Source organism: Thunnus maccoyii, chromosome 22, assembly GCF_910596095.1.
Source record: "Thunnus maccoyii chromosome 22, fThuMac1.1, whole genome shotgun sequence".
In the NCBI taxonomy this organism is placed as follows: domain Eukaryota; kingdom Metazoa; phylum Chordata; class Actinopteri; order Scombriformes; family Scombridae; genus Thunnus; species Thunnus maccoyii.
This window is the reverse complement of record NC_056554.1, coordinates 17,577,323-17,589,987: the sequence shown is the minus strand read 5'-3', so window position 1 is coordinate 17,589,987 and position 12,665 is coordinate 17,577,323. Positions and strand designations below refer to the sequence as shown.

General features: G+C 39.7%; 1 protein-coding gene across 2 annotated transcripts; it reads left to right on the top strand.

The window, feature by feature from the left end:
* Positions 1-364: 364 nt before the first annotated feature.
* si:ch211-63p21.1 lies at positions 365-10,703 on the top strand. 2 transcript variants are annotated; one of them, XM_042400409.1, is made up of 7 exons: positions 365-742; positions 2,553-2,654; positions 3,801-3,890; positions 4,162-4,236; positions 7,853-7,923; positions 8,019-8,190; positions 8,526-10,703. In XM_042400409.1, the coding sequence occupies exons 2-7, from the start codon at positions 2,586-2,588 to the stop codon at positions 8,736-8,738; spliced, it is 690 nt and encodes a 229-aa protein (XP_042256343.1). In that variant the 5' UTR covers positions 365-742; positions 2,553-2,585; the 3' UTR covers positions 8,739-10,703. The 2 variants fall into 2 exon arrangements, with proteins under 2 accessions (XP_042256343.1, XP_042256342.1); XM_042400408.1 differs by having other exon boundaries at positions 366-742; positions 2,550-2,654.
* Positions 10,704-12,665: the final 1,962 nt, after the last annotated feature.

Sequence of the window (12,665 nt, the reverse complement as noted above, 5' to 3'; positions counted from 1 at the left end):
TAGTTTGCATTTTCCTAAATTTGTGTTTAATACAAATACCACACAGCAAATCTGGAGCCAGGTACTGTTCCAGATTTACAGCCATGACAATATGACTCTCTTGCTGTTCATATTTGTTGCTCAGAATGTGTGACGTCTAGTTGATAAGCAACCTGCATTTTAGTTAGCTCCATTATCTTTCATAAATATATATGGATAGAAATATACATTGAATAGAATTGAACATAGAATTGTTTACTTTGTTTATTTTTATTCATAATACATATGTCTTATACTTTTATTCACTTGACAAATAAATATGTTTTGCACAATGATATTTTGAATTACATTTAGATGAATACACATTTTCTCTATAACTGCTGAGTGTCTGTTTGATCTTGATGTTCAATAAAATAGTGAACCTCAACTTCCACTTTCGCCAATACTCCTTTTATTTTGATAGCGCTAAACGGAAGTCCCTCCTGGCGCTTTCCGCGCTCCCGCGATGTTTTGGGAACGCTCGGTCGGTGTCCCGGCGAGCGGCGGCGCGCACCTCTCGGACTGTAGCTGCCTGTCATCGCTCGAGCTGACATCACACACAGGATTTGCTACAATGTCAAACATCCACAAGCAGCAGCGCGAGCTCATGGCTTCCCCGCGCCACAATGAGAAGCATCGCCGCGTGCTCCTGCTCATTCTCTAAATACCAAACTCCAGTTACCTTTTATGGGCTTTAATACATGTTCGACAGGATGCGTTTAAGGTAAGATGCGTTACTCTGTTCTTTTTTTATGATCTCTTTGACTTATTTTTGTTTTTACGTAGATGTCTAATTGAAAATCATTCTGTGTGTTTGAATCATCAGTAAACATGAAATTCTAATGTTGACAGCATCTTTTCCCTTCTCATCTTTATGTGAAAAGTTGTCCGGCTCTCACATTGATTGTCGTAGGTTATTACGTAACGGGAGTGCGGACAGACACTGCCGAGCAGATGTGCCGCGATGACAAATCTCTGATATTAATACGACCCCACTTCTTGCGTTAATACAGCATCATTTGTAACACCAAGTTATTTCTTCACTGTAAGGAAAAAGAAGAAGAAGAAAACTTGAAATTATTAGTTCATAATCCTCCACATTTTAGGGGGGGACAAGCGTTTATATGGGAACTGTAGAATTAATGCGTCTATGACGTCAGTTTAAAAAAAGAGACTTTACTGTGAGTCCGTAGGTCGTTTCAGTGACTTTCCATATATTTTGACAATAAAATCTACTGTATGTTCTGACACTTTACTTGTGGTGACACTAAGTATTTATAGCCTTTATTAATTTATCTTTGCAAACCAGTGATGGTATTGACTGACTATCAATCACGGTTAGAGTTGCAACCCGATTCGATCGACGGAAAATTAATCGTCAACTATTTTGATAATCGCTGAATCGTTTTGAGTCATTTTTTTAAAAGACATTCTCAGATTCCAGCTTCTCAAATGTTAATATTTCCTTGTTTCGTTAGTCGGCTATGACAGTAAACTGAATATCTTTGGGTTGCGGACTGTTGGTCAGGACAAACGAAGACATTTGAGGACGTCACCTTGGGCTCTGGGAAACAGTATAATCAACATTTCTCACCATCATCTGACATTTCATAGACCCTACAACTAATTGATTAATTGAGAAAAGAGTCGACCAATTAATCAATAATGAAAATAATTGTTAGTTGCAGTTGCTGCAATTAGGAGTATGTATTTAGTTACCACGCGAGGCAGCTGGATCAATCTACTGACAATCCATCTTGTCAGACTTCAAGTTTCGCGCTTTAGCCGAACCAACAGAAGTTCGGCCCAATCAGGGTCCTATGAGGAACTACTGTCAGCTACAGGCTCGGTTTAGGTGCGATAACAGCGAGAAATTAGCCCGTGATAGACAGATGGTTCATCCAATCACCAGCCAAGTATGTTTTTTTGAAAGCGCCTGCCCTTTTCCAAACAGTTTCCAAGGACGACTTCTCAGATGGTTCTGTGTAACAAACCATCTGGCACGTCAGGTTATGTATTTAGAAAGGGCTAGGCAATATGATCTGAAATCACAATTAGTATCATTATATTAACAATAATATTTGCAACCATTTTCTAATAAGGCACCTTCTATAAAGGGGATTTATTAATGTCACGCTGGAGAAGAACACCAGCTAAAGAGATTTTACTCAATATTAATATATAACAATCAATAAATACTACTAAATGATTTATTATACATTAATTAAGCCACAACTAATAAACACTGTACTGAATATTTATCTGATACAGACATATGTAGTGCAAAATTACATCTACAACGATGAGACTGAGGTTCCACAAAACATTTCTAAAGTGTTAAACAAATCCTTACATGACTCATTTTTTTCATTTTTAATTACAGCTTTCTCAGGGTCATTAATTTGGACGACATAATATCATCATCATTTTCAGAGAGCTCCAGTCTGATTCACATTGTAAAACAATAAACAAGCCCCCTCAACCGTCAGTGTAAGGTCATGACAACATTTGTGTGTTGTTTATGTGGCCAGCAGGTCTATGTGAGCGTGTGAGCCAGGTCAGAGGTCATGCTGCGGAGGGAATCTGACTCCCACGGCCTCTTTTCCTCCGGAGAGACATCTGACAATGACTGTGAGGTGAGGTCGTTTTATATTTATAACTGTGACTCGCATACCTCAGGAATGTGACATAAAAATTGACTTTAATTACATTTTGTTACATCTGGTGAGCAGGTAATAGAGGTCTTTTAATTATTAACTCGGATTTTATTCACTCCTTTGACTGAATCATGGATTTTTCAGCCTCCGTAACTCAAATGTCTGGCCGGTACCAGTCAACCATCCTCCCCTGTTGAGCAGCTAAAAACCCGAGTGGGTGGGGAAAAAGGTTAAAAGCCAGAAATCTCATCACTGAGCCACCGACAGTGACGCATGATATTAAAACTTTCGCTGATGATATTCGACAATCGATCATCTTCATGGTCATTCTACATTATACTCTTTCATTGCATCTGTTATTATACTGTTTTGGTGATTTCTGATGGACATACAGATGTCTCAAAATGCTGTTTTTTGTTCTTTAGGGAAGTTTAAATCTCACTTATTTGACCTTTAACTGTAATAAATGCCCACAAAAACCTACTTTGTGTGTTAGAATAGTCAATCATCAATTATTTTGCTAATCGATTAAGCCGTTTTCCAAGCAGAGATGCCAAACATTTGATGGTTCCAGCTTCTTATATGTGAAGATTTGTTGTTTTCCCTTTTCATGTATGACTGTTAATTGAGTTGGTTTGTCAGACAAATATAACACGTTGTTATTGCCTCCGAAATATTGAGTGAATGCCATTTTTTCCACAATTTTTTTTAAAATTTCATTGACTAAATGATTAGACAACTAATTGGGAAAATAAGCGTTAGTTGTAGACCTTGTTAGAAGAGACGTGGATGGATAAGACAGCGGGCAGGTCGGCTAAGAGGTGCAATGTCAAAATGATTTGAGATGAGAGAGGTGTGCATAAAACTTAATAAAGGAGGGAGGATTGAGTGGGTTAAAAGTAGGATCAGAGTATTTAACGTAGGCTGGGGAGGGAAACGGGTGAGACGAACAGATAAGGATGGCTTTAGCTATTAACTCCGTGATATGAACGTGTGCGTCACTCTTTGTCCTTTACTTACCTTGTTAATGTGGTGCCGGCTGAAGATAAAAGGACCGAGCGGCTTCGAAAAAGTCAATAGATCACATCTTTTCATCCTCTCTTCCTCTGTTTTTCTATCTCTCAGATGGAGGCGAGTTGTGGAGAGGTAGATGTCGTGTGTCTGTGCGAGGCCGGTCCCTGTACACTTTATTCAGAAGCACACACGCCTACGCCGGTGAGTACTCAGGCTTACCACTTAAGTGTCTGTGGCCATCGCTCAACCCGCTCAGATCAGAGTGTTTCTTCATCTGTAATAGCGCTTTAAATACATGCCTTTAACTTCTTGCTGATCCCTCCATCTCTCCGTCACCTACCTTTGTTCTTTACTGTATATTTTACTGTACAATCCACAGAACTGTGAAGTTGTCACTTTGTATTCTTTTAATGTTGTGAAGTAAATCAGTCTCTGCTTTCTTCGACTTCTTCTCCTCACTTTCTGCTCTCAGGACACACTACTGTGTGAACACTGTGGAAAAAACAGAGTAATGATAACCAGGTACTCTGAGGGATACGGCACAGAGGTAATGTCCGAGTGCATATATGTGTTTCTTTATGTCTTGACAAACTGCTTACTTCTGACAGTTACAGAGTGTTGTATCTGGAGGTGAAACTATTTATTTTAGGAAACTATTTATTCACTGAATTCACAGAAAATGTGCTATATCGTCATATGTATCGTTATTAGGAAATGAGATTTTGGTCATATCACACAGCCCTGTGTGAGACATGCATGACTAATGCCAGTGTTCATTATATGTAGAGTAGATTTCTGCTTCGAAAGGTTAGCTTCAAAACTTTATTATGGGGTTAAAGAGCCAATTTGGAATCAAAATGTACTTTTTAAAAATGTTATAAAAGTAAGAAATTTTAAAGGGAGTATTGTACAGTGTTTTGAGTCCTTGGGAAATAGAAATCACCTTACAATTTTTGGACTGCGTATGGGTTTGGCACACTGATTGCTTAAGGAAACAATTTTTGAAACTTTTCGACACTATAGCTGCTGATAGATTTAGTGTAAATAAATAAATAAATTTAGAATAATGTGCAGCCGAAAACCTAACGAGCCTTGAATGTTTCCCCTCATAAATGTGTTCTCGTCAAGGGCGAAAAGCCTCCGAAAAGCCTCAGAAAAGCCTCTGAAAGAGCGATTTAAACATGGGAGACTAATGAAATTCTTTTATGACCTGGTCACAAACAAACCTCAGAGAATGATAATGATCCTATGAGACATTGGATTGGGAGTAGATTTTCTGAAATCCCCATTATGCACCAGTGCATTTACTTCCCACTATTTGATTTAAAGGAATAGTTCCAAAATGTAAAAACGACAAGTTGTGATTTTACAGGGGGTTATGTGTTACTATTTCATGCCCGGGTGTAGTGACTGGAGTCTCTGCTGGTTGCCTGGCAACCTCACTGTGATGTCAAGACCTATTTAGTGTACAGGCATGAGAGTGGTATTGATCTTCTCATCAAACTCTCTGCCAAAAAGCGAATAAGCGTAGTTCCCAAAATGTTGAGCTATTTCTATAAGTCACGAAATTGTGAGTGTAAAATATATGCTCAGTATAGAACCCCTAAATGTTCCCAGTGTGGAACGAAAAATGCAGCGTTCATGGTATATACTCCTTTTTGTTAAAAATTCCACAATGCAATGCCTTGCCTTTGTAGGGTTTGAAGTATACAGTATTATTGCCAATAAATGATAGAGTTTTAGTAAATTATACTTACTTTGAGGACACAAACACACTCCAAGGCACTCTCTTTTAAAGCAATTAAAATGCCTTTATTGTCATGGCATGGTCATATTGGACTTTTAAAACAACAGCAGCAAGCCTTCATCAGGGAGTCAAACAGATCTCATGAAACATCTGGCCCTCATCTAATAGTATTCCACCAAAAGGAATCTTCAACTTGGACTTGTGTAGACATATACAAACTCCAACAGATGGCGTCGTTTTGACCCACAGTATTCATCAAAGCTGAATCAAAGAGCAAAATAGTGAAAGAAGTTCACTATGTTGCTCTTTAATTGAGCTTTGATGAATACTGTGGGTCAAAACGACGCCATCTGCTGGAGTTTGTATATGTCTACACCCTCTCTAGGCCACAGCGCCATGTCCAAGTAGAATTGGTGGAATACAACTAGATAAGGGTCAGTTTCATGAGATCTGTTTGACTCCCTGACAAAGGCTTGATGCAATATGTCGGAATATTGTTTTAAAAGTCTAATATGGCCATGCCATGACAATAAAAGCATTTCAATTGCTTTAAAAGGAAGTGCCTTGGAGTTTTCTTGTATTTTTGTGTCTACATGTGTCTCTATCCAAAGAGCACCTCGAACAAACTCATTTTTGAGTCCGGGAAGTGCTCCTACCCAAACAGTTCTTACACTGAAGAATAAAAACATGTTTTTCTTTTAAAGTCTTCTCTTCATTTAAGCCAAACTTCTAAAATATTAAATCTCGTCTAAACACAGGCAGTCACTGAGCTTTGTCTAAATAAAATACTGTATAAATTAGCAAAAAATATGATTCAAATGAATGAATTTCTTACTTAAGAATAAGTAAACAAGAGTATGAATCTGACCAGACAATCAATCAATGCCAGCTTCCGATACTTTTAATACTCAGTGTTACATATTTTTGGTTGGTACCCAGAAAGTATTAAGGTTCAATGCCAAGCCCCATCTATCACTGACGCAAACTGATGATGATTCATAAATCTCAGTTGAATGTTTATCAATAATAAAAAAAAGTTGAGTTAAAATGATCATAGAAAACAACAAACTAAAAACATATGACACACAGCATTAATCACACATTAAAAGCACTTCTGAAAAGGTGAGTTTTGATTTGAACATGTACAGATCAGTTCAGTCTCGGATGTGTTTGGCGAGAGAGTTCCAGAGGGAGGGGGTAGCTATGGAGAAGGCTCTGTCGCCAGGTCCGGTGCTTGGTCCTGAGTGGTGGAGACAGGAAGTTGGCATCAAAGGAGCGGAGAGTGCGGGAGGGAGTGTGTGGTGGTGGAGCAGGTTTGGTGAGGTAGGAGGGGGGCCTGGTTATGGAAGGCTTTGTGATTGAGGAGAAGGACTTTGAATTGGATCCGTTGTTGGACAGGGAGCCAGTGGAGGTTCTGGAGGAAAGGGTTGATGTGGTCGCAGGAGTGGATGGGAAGGCGAGCAGCACAGTTCTAGACATACCGGAGTTTATTTACGACTTTGGATGATGTGCCATAAAGAATACTTTGCAGTAGTCAATGTGATGAAAGCATGGATCAAAGTTTCGGCAGCAGAGAAGGAGAGTGATGGTCAGAGACGAGCTATGTTTTTTTAGGTGGAAGAAGGCATTTCTGGTGATTTGTTTGATGTAGTGTTCAAAGGGGAGGTTGCTGTCAAAAATGACTCAGGGTTGCGGATGTGTGGTGAGGGAGATGGAGTGGACTTAACGATGGTGGGGCAGAAGTAGTGAGTGGTTTTGATGAGGGATTTGGGGCCGATGATTATCATGTCTGATTTATCACAGTTGAGTTTGAGGAAGTTGGCTCACATCCATGATTTAATTTCTGTGAGGCGGTTGGTCAGGGTGGAGTGAGTTGCAGTGGCGATGGATTTAGTGAAGATGTAGAGCTGGACCTCATTGGCGTAGCAGTGGAAGTGGAAACCATGACGACGGATGAGATTATTATTATTTATTATTATGTAGAGAACTGTGTTTTCGGACACGACCCATGGATCTAAACAGTACTTATTATTAATTAATGGTAGTCTGTAAATACAGTACAGAGTTTAATGAATTCAGGCAATAGGAAGCAACCAGCACATTAATAGTCACTGAGCTCATTAGTCATGTGTAGAGGTGTCAGCTGATTCATGCCGAATAACAATGGTGATAATAAAAAGTGACGCATGAGCTAACTCACACAGACAAATGCCATCACCAAGTGTTGATGGTGGCAGTAGGTAGATGATTCACCGGGGCTGGTTAGCGTTTCACTTGAGAACTTCAAAATTGTGATGATAAAAGGCATTCAGATATTCCTGTGTACTGACATTTTTTTACTGTTTTTATACATATATGTTTTTATATTTGATCATATATGTAATTTATTCGCTTCACATGTTTTATACGTCTGCAGGAGGACTGTGTATTGTCTGACCCTCAGGGGGAGAGTGATGCAGATGCTGATATAGAGGATACAGACTGCAGGTGCTCACACTCACACACACGTGCTTCTTTACATACAATATCTCTCCGCTTGTAGGTTTTCCTGACCTTTCCTGCTTTTTAACTCGTTGCCTCAGACTCCAGGAGCCCGGTTCTCTCCAGCGAATCAGCTCACGGAGACGTAAGCGTCCACGTGTGGCGCGGCAAGACACCACCGAGAGCGAAGACGATGGTGGGAGGAGTCACAGATCCCATCGCTGGAACCTCAGGCTAAGTCCTGACAGAGCACACAGCAGGACTATATTGGAGGTAGATAATGCAGCAAAGCAAAGACTAATTATTCGTTCTGTACATCTGCCCACCAAGGTACCGTTTCACAGTTATAGCTGCACTAGACTGGATTGTTATGTAAACACACAGATGTAGTGCAGCATAAAGCAGGGCTGCAAAAGAAAATCTGTTCCTTGCTTATTGAGATACACGTGTTCAATTTTGCCGAATGAAATTCTCATGTTTCATATGGATGCAGGAGGGAAACATGAACCTAAGGATGAAAGAGAGAGCTGTCTTAACACTAATTAACAAGAGCAGGAGAGGTCGTTGTGTTTGGGTCTCATTATGTCTTTCCTCTTTATGTCTTTCAGGAGAGCATATCGCAGGTCAGGCCACTGGTCATCTGCCGGCCGAACGTGGAGAGGCAGAGGAATCCAGTCGAACTGTCTCGAGGCTCCAAATGTCTGATGTCTCTGTGGCCGTCGTCTCTCTCTCTCCCTCTGATCCTCCTCCTCTTGCTCCCTCTCTCGCTCTCCCTCGTCATTGTTATCATGTCCTTCCTCCTACCGTGGGCCAGCGCTTGACCCATCGTTTCTGTTTTTAAGTGAAGAGTTTCATTCCAAAAATTAGACAAAGTCCCACCCGCTCTTATAACGTAGAGGATTGCACAAATGGAAACAAATTATGGTGCTTTATAAAGGACAGTAGACTCACTTAAAGATGTTCTAATAGATTTGACCTTCCATATTTTAGAGATTCTGGGCCTCATGCAAGAACATTTTTGTATACTTAATCTTGCTTATCCTTAATCTTGCTTACTTTTTTCTTTTTTGCTCATAGAAGTGTTCCAAGTGGTTTGTGAGATTTCATCATCGTTATAAACGCTCTGAAAATTGCCATATAAGGCAAACCTTTTCTGCTCTTTTTATGTGCAAGTTTCATTTACAAAAATGTTACCAAAGAGTAAAAAGGAGGGGGAATTTCACACCGTGGAGCTTCATGACAAATTCAGTAGTTTCAACAGTGATATTAGAGGACCTGGAACAATAAGAGAACACAATACAGCTGTCAACTGTAAAAAAAAAAAAAAAAAGAAAAGTGTTCCATGACTTAGATTTGAGGCAGTCAAGGGGGATGTGAGAGTCACAAAAATTTTAGATATTTAAACTCCAAATTCAGAACTTCAGTTCTTAACTAATTCACTTAAGAATGAATCTGTTCATACGAGTGGTTCTTGGATGAGGCCCGTTGGAGTCTGAGATTTTTTTTTCCTCCTAGAATATACTGAATCACATTTTGGAAGGATTTTAAAGATCTTAATCTTTGGCGACAGTTTGCCTTTTGGCTCCATGAACATTAGAAAAACACAGGTTTAAATATTAAAGTCTTGCATAGAGCATCTGTTAAAGCCACTCTGTATACGTTCATCCATTCATCAACTATACTGTATCTCACCCTCTCTCCGTGTCACTCTCTCGCCTCCTTGTTTGTAAAAATAGACCTCTCGTCTCGCTCCTTACACTAATGAGCCACAGGGGCGATGTGTGGGGAAAAGGTTTCAGGGCTGTGCAGGTAAACTCAAACAGGAAAATAACAGGCTCAAGGAAAATATTGAAACGACGATGCCGCTGAACTATGCAATTCCTCTGTTCCTACCGTGGCATCTTAACCGCTGTTAAGGAACGTCTCGTATGTCCTTTTCGTCTCGTCCACCTTCTTGGCCCCTTCCCTTTTCTCTCTGAGGAATATACTTTATGAATGCAGGGACTTAAGGTTCTAAAATAGAGCATGACCCAGTTTGAAAAGCAATAGCAGGAGAGATCGGATATAGCTCCCATCGTGTATGATGTACAGTACATCTGTTGGTTTAATGACTGGATTACATGTATTATTTTAGACAGATTTAAAAACAGGTGGATCCTGTAACTGTTTGGTCCTCTTCCTGGCTGCACTTAGCGTGTGTTTCTAGTAAAATAAGCTGACCTCAAATAAAATGAGCTTTATTGTAACTTAATTATGTTAAAGCAATTTAAACACTATTTCAGTCTTAAAGATGACACGTGTTATTATCATGTTTAAGAATTTTTATGTCTATGTTTGTGAGGTATTATTTAACAAAAGTGAGCTTGACAATCAGTCATGCTACTTATTCCGAGCTGAAATAACTGGAAAAAGCCATTTTGCCGTGGCTTCTCTGTACTGTATGTTTAATGTTATGTTGTTTTTGTATGCTTTTAAAGTTATGATTTCTTTTTTTTTGTTTCTTTGTTTTCACACCACATTGAAATTGCTTGCATCCTTGTAGAGAAATGTTGATTCTAAATTAAGATCAGGGTGTACTTTATTAGATATTTTAATTCATGTTTAGGACCTTTTTCCTCTTCCAGCCTGTTTTGCCACCTTGAATTTTATTTGTGTGTATGTTCACCTCTGTGTTTCATGGGGCCATAGCAGTTCAATAAAACTAGATTGTATTTTGACTAAAAGTTTCCTTTATGCTATGTGATGGATGGTTTGTATGTGTGGTATAAAGGACATTTAAAATGAAATGACGATGCATCTTCTGCCTCATTAACTATGAGAAGGAGAAGAAGGCCTTATGAACGCAGTCCCAGCAGTGCTTGCTGCTCTTGAGGAAAGGGCCTGAGGGGGAGGGTCCCATAACGAGGTTATAGCACTCTTCACTCCCCCTCTCGCTGCGTGCGTCGTCATGGTAACAATCAGGACTGCAGCAGAAACAGACTTTTCATAAGTAGATTGTGAGCTGCCTAGAGCGAAACACTCTTGTAGGTGATAATGTGAGTACAGCAACATCTGCACATCTGCTGTGTTAAGTCGGGACCATGACCATGACGGTAAATAAACATGTTTAATTTGTTAATTAAAAGCTGTTCTGCTCCAGATCAACTTATGTTTTGTAATGTAGCTGTTGTGGAAAAGTGTCATTTGTGCTCTTTGTCTCAAACGATATAAGCACCTATAACCAGAATGTCCCTAATATGCATATGTGCTCCAAGAAGTAAATTTAAAGGCTAAATTTATGGTGTAAAACCAGCTTGCAGGCAGGTGGACCTTTACAAACACAAACATTGTTACTACTCAGTCTGAAGAGAAATGTATCTCATCAGAATGATTCAAAACGTTGAATTCTTACATTGTGTGCTCAAGTTTTCTTCTGATTTAAATGCCTCCATCTTGTCTGTTTGCGTAGGTTTGAATAATAACCTGACTCACTTGTCTGCTTGTTTAAACCTCACCGTGTGTTCATGTGTGTGTGTGTGTGTGTGTGTGTGATAGCTAACACGTGAGTGGCTGTGAAAACAGCAGTCATTGTCCTCAGGTAGGAGTGTGTTTTAGAGTGATGCTGTTGCCCACCAGTTTCCTGTCCAGCACACCCACTCACAGTGCTTCATCTTCAAAGCTTTTCAATAGAAACTCACTGTGTGTTGACAAAATGAAGGTGTTGTTCCAGTGATCTTATCGGGCATTTGTGGGGTAAAATTGCAACAAAGCTTTAAGAGATCAGATATTCAACCAGAGGACCTTGGGTTTGTACTTGAAGGAAAAGAAAGTGGCTGCCCTGAAGTGTCAGACACTCTCTACCAACTGGCTCTACAGATGCTTGACCTCTGACCTCTGATGTGAACCATCCAACCTGCCCTCTTTCTTAATAAAATATAATTGGAGGAGAGTCACAGACAAATATTGTGTGTTCAAGCTCTATTTCAAAAGCATCTTACTTTATCTCCAATTGTTTCGGTCCAGATTGACCGAAAGTTTCTTCTATCAACCAAGCAAATCCAGTATATGTCTCTTGGTAACATCATCCAAAACATTTGACTCTTGTGTCTACTGTAGTGATTCTCTTTTCAAGTTTCTGTGATTTAACCTGATAAGAAAACTGTAAAGATTTTTCTGTCGTTACCAGAGCTGTTTTCAAAAGCAAACATCAGCTGACATTTGTAACAACGTGGTAATACAAGAAGCATATTTGTGAGGGTCACCGTTAGCTGCTGGTGAACGTGACCTGGCTATTTTTCAAATGAAGGTGACCCAGCTGTTTGCTTTCTCTGACAACACAAAGGGCAACAGGTGTAAATGTGTTCTTTCATTCCCCCTTGGCCTCCTTCTTACCCTCATGTCTCTCGATCCTTGACCCAGATTCCACAGTGTTTGGTTGTGGAGGACCAATGGGACCCCCCTTGTGACCCTCTAGGCATTTAATACTAAATGCCTAGAGGGTCACAAGGATACTAATCTCCAAGTCGTATGGCCCAGAATAAAAAATGCCTGCCAAGGCCCCAAGAATCTTGGTTCAGTCTCAGACAGGCAGAGGTCCAGCTGCCTGCAGGTCTAGATCACTGCCTTGTTTATTACTTGCTTGAGTCAAATCTTTACAGTATGAATTTAAGAACTGTTGAACAAGGAATTGGAGAAAATAGAATAAACTGCATGGTCTGTAAAATATGTTATCATAAATGATACAAGAGAAAATGCAAAATTAGGTAGCA

What these genes read in the sequence shown, in the direction of transcription:
- si:ch211-63p21.1 (XM_042400409.1), top strand. Translation starts at nt 2,586, where the DNA reads ATGCTGCGGAGGGAATCTGACTCCCACGGCCTCTTTTCCTCCGGAGAG. An exon ending in CATCTGACAATGACTGTGAG is followed by an intron (nt 2,655 to 3,800) that starts GTGAGGTCGTTT and finishes TCTATCTCTCAG; the next exon opens with ATGGAGGCGAGTTGTGGAGA. An exon ending in ATAGAGGATACAGACTGCAG is followed by an intron (nt 7,924 to 8,018) that starts GTGCTCACACTC and finishes TCGTTGCCTCAG; the next exon opens with ACTCCAGGAGCCCGGTTCTC.